This window comes from Chrysemys picta, chromosome 8 (genome assembly GCF_011386835.1).
Source record: "Chrysemys picta bellii isolate R12L10 chromosome 8, ASM1138683v2, whole genome shotgun sequence".
NCBI lineage: Eukaryota > Metazoa > Chordata > Testudines > Emydidae > Chrysemys > Chrysemys picta.
In genome coordinates this window covers 34,682,157-34,694,453 of record NC_088798.1, presented here as the reverse complement: position 1 = coordinate 34,694,453, position 12,297 = coordinate 34,682,157, and the positions used below count along the sequence as shown (strand labels likewise).

General features: G+C 46.1%; 1 protein-coding gene across 1 annotated transcript in view; it reads left to right on the top strand.

The window, feature by feature from the left end:
* The window catches only part of ABCA4 (ATP binding cassette subfamily A member 4), a 128,252-nt gene that overhangs the window by 74,289 nt on the left and 41,666 nt on the right, over positions 1 to 12,297 (top strand). Inside the window, exons 19-24 of the mRNA XM_005307557.4 lie at positions 3,604 to 3,828; positions 6,655 to 6,832; positions 8,029 to 8,160; positions 9,587 to 9,726; positions 10,604 to 10,741; positions 11,877 to 12,070. Coding sequence (XP_005307614.2) covers positions 3,604 to 3,828; positions 6,655 to 6,832; positions 8,029 to 8,160; positions 9,587 to 9,726; positions 10,604 to 10,741; positions 11,877 to 12,070 — 1,007 coding nt within the window. The remainder of the gene's footprint in view (positions 1 to 3,603; positions 3,829 to 6,654; positions 6,833 to 8,028; positions 8,161 to 9,586; positions 9,727 to 10,603; positions 10,742 to 11,876; positions 12,071 to 12,297) is intronic.

Sequence of the window (12,297 nt, the reverse complement as noted above, 5' to 3'; positions counted from 1 at the left end):
AGCATGCGTAGGTTAGCTGGGAACATCAGAGCCCCATCTCTCTAATTCATGCACATGAGGATATTTGATGAGCTGTTATTACCCAATCCAGAATATTTGAGACTTGAGTCACAATGGATATGATACTGATTTTAATTGCACTGTGTTTACACTGGGGTTACACCTTTCTGGACCTGAGTCTCTCCCACTTACTTTGTCACCAGTGTAATTATTAACTTCAGTGGAGCTACTCCTGATTCTCACTAGAGTGAGATCAGAATTGTGCCTATTTGTGTGTATGTGCACACATGTATGTATATATATCCTACTTTGAGAGTTCCTATCTAAGCACTCCTAATTGATGCTAGTGTAATTAAGGACAGCATCTGGCTCATTGTAAAAATAAATAAATAAATAAATGGCAAATACTGTACAGTGCAATACTGTGTTAAATGTAAACTGCTAAAAAATAAAGGGAAAGTTTAAAAAAAGATTTGACAAGGTAAGGAAACTGCTTCTGTGCTTGTTTCATTTAAATGAAGATGGTTAAAAGCAGCATTTTTCATCTGCATAGGAAAGTTGCAAAGCTGTATTAAGTCAATGTTCAGTTGTAAACTTTTGAAAGAACAACCATAATGTTTTGTTCAGAGTTACGAACAACCTCCATTCCCGAGGTGTACGTAACGCTGAGGTTCTACTGTAACAGGCAGAGAGATGAAGGAATCATTCTTTGTGTTTTTGCATGGTCAATCTGCTCATCACAATATGACCCCTCATCAGCTCTGATGAACTGTTTGCAAGGGGTCTGGGCACAAGAAGTTGCTTCTAGACCAGCAGGGTCTAATCTCCTCTGCAAACATTCTGAAACCCCCCTCCCAGTCTGCCCACATGTTGGGGTCAGGAAGAAAGAAACAGCTACATTGTTCTCTGTAAAGGGGATTTACACTGTGGTATGTTCTGAACTGAATAAACAGCTTTCGCACTAGCCTCACTGTGAGGGGAATTCAGAATGACAGAGGTTGGCCTGGATATTACTAGAGTCCGTTCTCTGTCTCTGCTTTGGAGCACCCATCAGCCAAAGAGGCATTGGGTACAGGGGAACGAACTGCATGTATATAGGTGTGGAGGGAGATTTTCAAAGGCACAAATAGGAGGTGGGCCATGCATTTCCCTTTGGCTCCTTTGAAAACCCCACACTTATAGCATAGAGTCACTTAGAGGGTTTTAGCATTTAGCACATGCCTTTGGGATGCCCCTCAATACTAATAGAAAAATAATTTTACTTTCAGATTGTTCGTAATGCCACATAAGTGCTGTGTTTTCTGCCAGGTGTGCCTAGGAGAGGGGTAGACAGAGAGCCTTTAAACTCTGAAGTCTTCTGATATAGGTTTCTTTATAGCGCTTTTCAAATTGTTCAAGTGAGGTGTTACTGCCTAAATGAAATCTGAGCATTTGCCCCAAGCAGCAGTTCATTTTCCAGGATCAAAATTATTTTTAAAAAATTGACACATCATAATTATGGATGATGAATTACATGTAGTAATCTGGAGAACCTAGTGCTGCTCTTGGCCAGAGGGAAAGGATATTATCTCAGGTAACCTTAGGACAAGCCCCTACTGGCTCACAAGAATTCAATCTGTCATAACTCACCCCCTCCTCTTTTCTAGAGAGGGTAAAACTGAAAAGATCATAATTCTCTGAGGAATCCCTCCATGGGAGGCACATAATAGTTCATCTATTTGAAGGACTAGGGTCCTTTAGTTCTTCAGCTTATTTAATTAGCTTCTCCCCCACCCCTGCCACATCTGGGTCACAAGGGCAACAATTATAATGAACAATTATATCTTTCTTCCTTTAGAGAAACTGTCGTGCACTGGGAAAAACATGAGAAGAAAACGCCAGGAAATGCAAGAGCAAATAAAGCTATGTCTACACTTAGAGCTAGGGGTGTGATTTCTAGCTTGATCAGACATACTCACACTAGCGCTCCTCGAGCTAGCATGCTAAAATTGCAGTGTCGCTGGAGTAACACAGTCAGTGGCAAGTGGCAGCATGGTCTAGCTGCCCAAAATAGGGTCCAGGTAGGGTTGTGTTCAGAGCAGCTAAGTCACTACTGCCAGCGCTACTGCAGCTACACTGTTTTTTGCTCACTAGCTTGATGAGAGCTGGCATGAATGTCTCTTTGAGCTGGGAATCACACCTCTAGCTCCAAGTGTAGACATAGCCTAAGGCCTGGTTTACAATAGGAAATTAGGAAAAATCCACCCCCCTGAGCGATGCAGTTAAATCGACCTAACCCCAGCGTAGACCGCGCCAGTGGGAGAATTCTCCCGTCGACCTAGCTTCCAGCTCTCGGAGAAGCCCGCCCATGGCGTAGGTAGCGTCTTCGATGAAGTGCTGCAGTGTTGTAAGTGTAGACAAACCCTACGATGCTAAATCAACCTGATGCATTTTAAAACTAAGTAGTGTACCAGTGTATTCCCAAGGCAATTATGTTGCTTAAAGTATGTCTCTACTGCAGCCAGGAACGTGACTCCCGGCATGGGCAGGCAGGCTTGTGATAGCTTCATTCGGGGTAGCACCCTAAAAATAGCAGTGTGAACATTGCAGTCTGGCAACAGTCTGGGCTCGCCATCTGAGCTCAGACTCAGTGGGTCAGGTGGGCTTGTACTTGGTGGCTAACCCAAGCCATCACCCATGCCACAGCATCCACACTGCTATTTTTAGGGTGCAGAGTTAGCACAAGACTGTTTACCTGGGCTGGGAGGTGCGCTTCCAGCTACTGTGAAACCTGCTTATGGGGTCTAATTGTATACCACTGAACTCCGTTAGAGTTTTTCCATTGCTTTTAATGGGAACAGGATTGGGCAAGACTAAACTCTGATATAATGAAATTTTATGTGTAGACTAATAGATCCAGATCATTTCAATGTATTGTAAAACAGTGAACCTCTGCTCCTACGTTGTGGGGGGAAAAACCCATCAGAGGAGTCACTGTTCTTGCTTCCCTTGTCCCCCTCCACATAAATTCACATAGCATCTTTTCTTCCTAGAGGTATGATCGAAGCACATGATTGGGAACTGCACACTAACTCTTTCACTTTGCCCTTGGTTACATCACTTAACCGCTGGATCCCCAGCTGCAAAATAGGGATCTAACAGGGAGGGGTTTGTGAAGATACAGTGAAGAATATTCATAAATTCATAGATTCTAGGACTGGAAGGGACCTTGAGAGGTCATCGAGTCCTGTCCCCTGCCCTTATGGCAGGACATAGTCTGTAGTTACCAACACAGTCAGCGCATATCAGACCTCATGCTTTAGGACTTAAACCAGCCCACTATGCACCTGGGATTAGGAAGAAACTTCCGCCATGGAATTAAGAAGAGTCAGTCTTGCCTCTGTAGTACCTGGTCTTGAGTACTTGGAAGAGAGGATATTAGACTAGGTTGACCATTAGTCTGATGGTTCAGAGTGCAATTGCTATGTTCCTAATGTCACTGAAGGGCTTTGATGATGAATAATGCTAAGAGATAAGTACTGTTGTAATTTGTTACTATCTCACTTCTCCCAATACATCTCCAGAGATGATGGTAATCATTAAATTAACTTTTGGTTAATGTAGAAAAGAGTCCCAGGAAAGAAGGCAGTCCAGCCTGGAAGGCAACAGGAGAGGAAAAGACTGCAAACGTGAGGGAGGAAGCAGACGAGCCTGAAAAGCTGGAAGAACAGAGTGACAACCAGGGGGAGAAGGATGGTAAAGAATCCAAATGTAAACACAAAAGAAAAAAAGAGCGCGCCAAGCAGGGGAAGCCTAAGGCAGAGGCAAAGGACAAAGATGAAATGACTAGTAAGGAGAGAGAGAGAGCAACCTGAGTAACCGTGACTCTTTGTGTGAGACATTTTAACCCCCAGGTACTTCGCAGAAAACCAGAATTGTGTACGTGTGCGAAACAAGAGCAGCATAGACCTGAGCCCTTATTTCTGAGAAAGACAGAGCTGCCCACAAACCAGCAGTGATGGGTCGTATAGCCTATCCTGTGCTGGTTAGCTCCAATCTGCCACCAAGCCAGTGCTGTCCCAGGAGGGCAGGCAATAGTACTGCTGCTGGCAGCCCTCCACTGGGGTGCAGCTTTCATTTCTGCGAGGGACTCCTCAGGTGCTCTGCCTGGAGAACTTTCTCAGGAGATGTGTTGAAACACCCAACCACTGCACTGTTGCTCCCTTGCGGTCCACAGCCACCTACCCTTTGGGCTGCTCTGGCTACCTCTGGAGGAGAGTGTTCCACCATAAGGGCTCTACAGCTGGGTCTCTTCCAGTGGAAACCCACACTGCCTTTTCTTACAGCATGTTGGTACCCTTGCCAAGTGACACCTGAGGCGGACACATGCTGGCTTGCTAGGGTTAAATTGTGGCCATGACTTTAATACCAAGACTTGAGAGAGATGAGCTAAGATAAAGGCAAAAAATCCTCCCAAAACCCATCCTGCAGCTGGTCCTGTGTATGTAGGGGAATGGCTGGTTCCAAAGGGATTTATGTGAATTGTTCTGTCTCTACAGTCTGATGCTGATATTAGCTCCCATCTAAACATTCCTGACTATGACCTGGTTGGTATTCAAGGGCCAGTGGGGAGACAGATGAGCTTTCTGCTTGTGGTCCCCAGAGGAATTCATGGCAGCAAGCTGGTGATTCCACAGCAGATTCCACCACTGCAGACAGCTAAGGGCTCAGCTCTCAGACTCTCTTGAAAAGCTAGAGGTAAAACTGGGGTCATGAGAGCTCATCCTCATGTAGGTATTGATGACCTGCATTCAGGGTGAATGGAAACAGGACAGTGCTTCAAAAGGAAGGAGCCAGGCAAGGGGCAAAGGTCATTTTAGCAAACTGCTTCTAGCACCTCTTTATCTTTACTTTGCTTTGCTCATCAGCTCCGAAACTGCAGTAGCGGGGCTTTGCCTGTCACTAAAGGGAACAGCCTACATTCCCCCTTCCTAGCATGAGGTCTTCAGCCAGCTACATAGTGATTGGTGTGTGTGAACAGTACGCAATAAAACAATCGCAGAGCTAATGTAATTCAAGGTTCCACTTACCAGTAGGAGGGGCAGGGGCATAAAATGCACTCACAGTCGGATTCAGAGCTGGCATGAGTGAGGTAACTGGAGTTGGGCAGTGGTGCAAAGGATAGATGAATTTGCAATAAGCCAATCCAGTGCAAGTGCAAGACAGCAGAGCACTGTCTAATGACTAGCAAAAGATAAATCTGCCTTAGCTGGTGAACTTCAGGCAGTTTGCACTAAGCCCTCATCTACATTCCCAACAAACACCACCATGTTCTCAACCTGTGGAGTCAGGAGAATGACCAGTCCTTAGCCCCACGGGAAAGCCAGCAGAGCAGAGGAGTCTGGCCACAAAAAAGGGGACTTAGGTGTAGAGTTTGGGGATAGACCCTCACAACACATGCATTAGCCTGAGTCCAGGAGTTTTACAGGCAAACAAGAAACGAACTCATGTCAAATGTAAGACTTGTGGTGGGAGCTTGACCAATGTTCCAAGCAGAGCAAGAAGAGCCAGGCTGCTGGAGTCTGTGTGTGCATGCTCCTGTCTTAGCATTCAAACACGCATCAGGTATTCCAGGGAGTTTGGGCCAATCCAGTGACGTGCTGAGAGCCCTCGACTCCCTCCTGGTGCAAGGCCCAAAGGAATGGTCTGCTGTGTCTTGTATTACAAAGCTGCACAGTCCAGTCCTGTGATTGTAGCTGCGCTGTGGTGTCCAGTAGACCCATCCTCCCACTTGGGGCTTCTCTACTAGCTTTGTTTAGAATGGCCGACCCATGGGAGTTGCTGATGGAGATGGGGCTCACCAACAGGATTGGCCACACCCAGACAGCCTGGACTGCACCTCAGTACAGTCGTTCTGGGGGCTGAAAAGTGAAGTAAACTACAATTACAGAATAATCCTCCCTGCAATAACCCTCCCTTAAGTGCGTTGTGTAAATAGAAGTGCACAGAGTCTGTAGCATAAATATTCTCAACTCCTATCATTTGTCTTCATATTGTCCAAGGGTTTAATTTCCTTCAGAGGGTCTTTGCTTTGCCTAGCACTTGATGGTGAAGTTTAAAATTATGCTTTTGTGATCTTTGGGGAAAATTCACCCCTGTGCAGAGCTCATCTTAAGTGGTCCTAGATCTTGGGCTGGCCCTTTGCCCAGGATGAATTTCACCCCACTAGGATTAAAAGGAAGCTTTATTATTTTAAACAGCATAGGAAAAGAAAAGAAAAGGCACGTCTGGGCAGAAGACTTGAATGGCTTAGCTGGAAATATAGCCCCATCTCCAGGCTGGTTTAATCTCTCAGCACATGGACAGACAATGAAACCTAAACAATCTCTTTCTGTCACATATGAACAAACACAAAACACAGTCACCTTCACGTGACTGAGTGAGTTGTGTCTCCACAAATCCTCTCATTTACCAGGTAAATAAGGAATAATTCTATGGATGTCAATAAACCTACCCCAGTTCAAAACTGGTGTGAGGGGACAACTGGGCCCTGGGACTTTGTGCTGTAGTTTACACTGTGATTATGCTGCTGTAATGTAAGCAATGATGTGCTGAGAGCTGTAGCCAGAGTGTCTCTCTGACTCCCTTTTCATTCTTGATTTCTTGCCTTTCAAGTAAACACCTTTTTTGAACCTGAGCCTCCAGACCTGATCCCGGGTGTGTGTGTGCAGAACCTGGTGAAGATTTTTCCAGGCAGGCCCAAGCCAGCAGTGGATGGCATGAATGTTACTTTCTATGAGGACCAAATCACAGCCTTCCTCGGCCACAATGGAGCTGGAAAGACAACCACCATGTAAGTGTTAGAGGAAGCTCTGGCTGTGCAAATCCAAGGCATTGCCCTACTGCTCTGACGCTGAGTTCTGTGGAGCAGCAGGCTGATCTCTCCATTCTCCTAGCTTCTCTCTTTCCTAGCTACCACCTCTGCAACTAGCACATAAGGGCAGGCTGTCCCCATGCAGGGACATGCGGACTATAGAAAAGGGAGAGCATGAAATGCCTGACACATACAAGCGGATTAAACAAAACATGTCCCTGGATCAAGCCCCTATAAGCATGTTAATGGCAACAGAGGCCCTTCTGTTTGAAAGAGCTGAGACGCTCTAAAACAAGCACAACTGATACTCTTGGACGCTATTCTCGGTTACTCCCCTATAGCTGCGCTGACTGAAGTCCAAAGCGGTGCATGCCCTGGGTGCAACTGAGTATAGAACATGGCCCCAGTGTTTATATTCAGTAGATCTGGCGTGGGGTATTTACGTAACATAACATAGCTATGGATTTATGTACAATTTATATGTAAACTATACACCCAATTTAAAATGGCCCTTTAGTCCCAGAACAGCAGAGCACTAAAAAGTCTGGTGTTACATGTGTTTTCTGTTTGTACCCAGCAGGTAATACCAAATCCGCACATTAGTGATCTACCATACAGTCTCCAACTCTCTTCAGTCTACAGCAAAGCAGAGTGCAGGTCAGGAGGGCAGGGTAGCACTAGTATAACCCATGGGCAGCACTGTTATGTAACTCTGCATTCAAGGCTTCAGACCATTATTCTGGATCTCTACCCCAGCGAGACTCATTCTAGGTCATGGGTAGTCAGGGCTGGGGAAACTTGCCTGGTGAACTGGTTTGAAAAGTACAAGTTCAGGTTAACTTGACTTAAACACCGTTTGGCCAGCTAGCAAGGACCAGCTCAAACTTTTGTGCAAACCAAGTTTGGAATCAATTTTCTAGCCTAGTGAGAACCATATAGACAATTGATACCAAACCCAGAACCACACATTAGCGGAGTTACTGTACACATTCCCAGGATCTCACTTGTGTATTTTATTAGGACAAGATGTGCCCATGCTTCACAATGGGATTGTGTTTCAGCAACCACTGGAATAAGAAGTCATCATGTGCCACCTAGTGGCCCATGAGAGAAGTGTCTCTGCTTATCTGAAACCTAAGGACTGTCCATTTGCTTTTTTTCTCGTGTTTGGCCAGGTCAATCCTAACAGGCTTGTTTCCACCCACATCTGGAACTGTCCTGGTTGGTGGCAAGGACATCCAGATACATATGGACTCGATTCGGCAGAGTTTAGGCATGTGTCCTCAGTACAACATCTTGTTTAATCAGTAAGTGCCATATGATGCCAAATTCAAGAACTGAGCCCCAACCACCCGGACTGGATGTTTGGGATGTCCCCAAAGCCCATGTTGTTTCTCTGTGCTCTTCTGACAGTGCATGTAACTCAGAGACAGAATCCCCCTTCCTTCTTCTCCTGTCAGTATTTCTAAAGGACAGATATTATTTTACCCTTTCTATAATCCCCAAGAGGAGATGCATGGGGGGATGCAGGGTCGCATGCTCCCTAGATCTGCTGCTTGGCTTGTACTGAGAATGCTCACATGGACTGAGCATGCTCAGTAACACTGCTGAAGCCAGCTGCCCACATTTTATTCCCTTCCTACTATCGGCAGGCATGGGTCGTCGGGGAATTTTCTGCTTCCACTGGCTGGGCCCAAAGTCGTTCCTCAGGGGAAATAAGTGTTCCCAATATGGGTACTGTCTGCATTGTGGTAGAGCTTGGGAGGAACTTAACATGAGAATCAAAGCACACAATAATCCAGGGCCCCATTCCCCAAAAGCCGTATGAATCCTGGCAGTAGGCTGTGCTGATGGTTGGGGGTGCCATTTTGGAAAGGCAGGTAGGTGGTGTAGCGAGGCGACGGCTTACTGGTGCGGCTCTCCAGCTCCAGAGCACCTTCTGCTGGATGATGTCCTGCTTGCCACTGGCCCCCGTGTTCCTCCCAGACCCTGATGCCCTTTTACGCTGGGGTTCTGCCCCCAGCAGTAACCCACAATCAGGTTCTCCCCACCCAGGGGAACCCACAACCCTCTATCCCCATCTTGCCTCAGTGCCAGTCACCAGCTAGCCCCCGCTCACTGGGGCAGACTGCAGTCTATACACTCATCATCGGCAAGGGGGGTTTGGACCTGCTGTCTTTGCATAGCCTGGGCTGCACCTCTGCAACCCCAGTACCTTTCCAGCCTTTACCAAGGCCTGCAGCCTGGCGGTTTTCCAGCCTGGAGCTCCCCAGCTCCTCTGGCCTTTCCCCAGCCCTGCTCCACTCTAGGTACCCTGCTGAGCTCCCAAGCAGCCAGGCCCATCTCTCTCCACAGCTAGAGAGAGACTCTCACCTAGCTCCTGCCTAACAGTCCCTTTATAGGGCCAGCTGTGGCCTGATTGGGGCGTGGCCCCAGCTGAGTCTGCTTTCCCAGTCAGCCTAGCAATTGGCTCCTCCGGGGCTGCTTTAAGCCCTTCTTCAGCCAGAGCGGGGTGACTGCCCCACTACAGGTGGGTAGACAGAGAAGCAACAAGAGCAAGGAAGGGCAGGGTGATCCTGAAGAGTTGCTGGCCAACCAATGTAGGCACATGTAAGGGATACATCAATTCCTCTCCTCAAAGGGGGTAATGCTATAATGAACTGACTGCTGTTGGCCCAAGCAACTTGGCTCTTCATTTAACCTGTCTCAATGTCTTTCTGTCTAATTTCTCAGCCTCACTGTAGCAGAGCACATTTTGTTTTATGCCCAGCTGAAAGGGAGGTCTCGAAAGGAAGCTGTGCTGGAGATGGAGATGATGCTGGAAGATATAGGCCTCCCCCATAAAAGGAATGAAGAGGCTCAAAACCTGTCAGGTGCCCAAGGATTTGTTCTCAAAATCGTCACCTTTTTTGTTCTACTGTCATTTTAGTTCCATGGGGACAAATTCTGCCAACGATTCACATTAAGTAGTCCCTTACTTCTTGAGTAGTGAATTGGAGCCCCATGAATTTCAATGGGCTTGCTCGAGCAGTGTGGGTGGCAGAATCTGTCCATAAGGCATCCGCTGTGAATGTATCTGTGATGCATAAAACTTACTTTAGTGATGCTGAATAAAAATATATATTAATATACAAAAATATGTCTTTCCTTAATAACATACCCCAGCCCCACCACTATTCTGTGGTAATGGTCCAAAATGCAACACCTTCCCATACTGCTGCTTCAGTGTCCTGGGTGAATACCCTAGAATACTGTACTATTTTTATAAGGGCTGTTCATGTCATTTAAAAGGTAAAACTGTATATAGTACAATGGCAAGGAGGTGCAGCATGTGGGTGGAGTGACCTATAACTGTCCAGAGTTGCAGGTTGGATTAGATAAGTACTCAGGAATTTTTATACTTCACTGATCTCTAGGTTCTGCAAACGTGGGCCGACAATATCATGAAAGCAAGCTTTCTTAGACCAGCTCTAGAACTTGCTTCTTTGGCTCCAGGCTAGGACCAGAAAATGCAGACACTGCATGAAAATGAAAAGTAATGAACAAATTAAGCTAAAATTTTGGAACCCCAGCAAAAATGTGTGTATTTGTTCAAGTTCTGGGCCAAGGTTGAGGAGTGAGAGTGATTCTTATTTTACCTGGTCCAGTTTGTCTGTCTCCAGCAGACACAAACAGTCCTCTATCATCACATGCTGCAATGTGTGCTGCTCTTCCTTCTCACTCCCACAGTTGTGTCCCTACACTTTTTAGGTGGCATGCAGAGAAAGCTATCGGTTGCCATTGCCTTTGTTGGTGAAGCAAAGGTGGTCGTCTTGGATGAGCCCACCTCTGGAGTAGATCCATATTCCAGGAGGTCTATCTGGGATCTTCTACTGAAGTATCGCTCAGGTAACACACTCCACAGAGGAAATTGCTTTTTAAACCCCTTCACAAATAAGCATGTCTGTTGCATAAGCTTTCATTAAAGTAAAGGGTATGAACATGCACAAACAGCTTACACGAGTGGTAAATTCACGTAAGCCATTTGTCTCATGACCTGGGGGTTTAGGGCAGAGATTAGAAAAGCTAGAGAGATGATATAGCAACTTAATTTTACATGGAGAGAGCCGACTAAACTGTGCTCAGAGGGCCCCGTTCTGCTAATCTAACTCACACAGAGTCGTGTCCTACTTGGCAAGTGATCTAATTTATTTCAGTGGGACTCCTAACAGTGTGAGACACTACTCAGTTGAGAGTAAGTGAGGCAGAGCTGGCCCCAGTATTTCAGAGGAGCCGAACAGGTTTGGAAAAGTTTGGGTATCCTGCTGCTTGCACTTACAACTGCTACAGAAAGGAAGAGCTTCAGCTTCTTTCTGAACTATCAAATGCCTCACTCCCCTTTAAAAACAAAAACATTTCTGAGGATGAGTGCTGGAGAGATCTCTCATTGATGGGCCCAATTCTGTCACTTTTATTCACTCTGAGTAGTACTTTACTCTGTGAGTAGCTCCATTCAGGGTGAGTAAGGGCAGCAGAATCATGTCAAAAATTGTATTTATTCACATACCTTTGCCAAGCTTTTAACTTTTGGTCAGTGGTTCTTCCCACCCTGGGTTAGCCAGCCCCTAGTTCTTTGTCTGCTTCTCCTTTTATGGATGCTCCAGCTAATATGTGTTAAACTATCGAGACGTGTTCAGTTATGTAACAGATGTGCTGCAAGGTCATCCTGGGATGAAGGTGGCAGTGCTATTATGGGTGTTGCATGCTCGTGGGCCTCACCAGGAGTTTGCCTGCTCATGTGGGAGCATCTGTTGCTTGTGCAGCTCTTTGTTTTTAATTTTCTCACTTGCCATCTTGCCTGCATCTCCACTATTTTCCATGAATAAGGCCCAACCCTATAGGATCAACTCATGGTGAAATCTTTGGCTCTTATTCCTGGGAATTTCTTTCAGAAGTGCTGTACCAATCCCTGTAATCCACATACAGTCCTGATTGTACCGAAGGAACAGTACCTTGCAGAGCATCTCTGTATTCCTTCTCCTAGGCAGAACCATCATCCTCTCTACGCATCACATGGATGAGGCAGACATCCTTGGAGACCGGGTGGTCATCATTTCTCAAGGAAAATTGTTCTGCTCAGGCTCTCCTGTCTTCCTAAAGAACTGCTTTGGATCTGGCTTCTATCTCACCTTGGTTCGCAAGATGAAAAACACCCAAGGGGGAGGAGAATGCGGTTCAGTAAGTTCTCTGCTCCCTTGTTGCACAAGCAGTCTTCAAATATTCATTCACTGCAACAGTTCAGAACCTGAGTAGCTGCTGTTTGTTGCTGTGGACAAAGCTGACTGTACAGTAAATGGTGTGTCCTAGGGAATAAGGCAATGAGAACATGAGTCTCCTCCTCATGAAATTAGAGGACTATTGGGGATTTAAATATACACCTCTTAACAGAGCTCTCCAGTTTTATG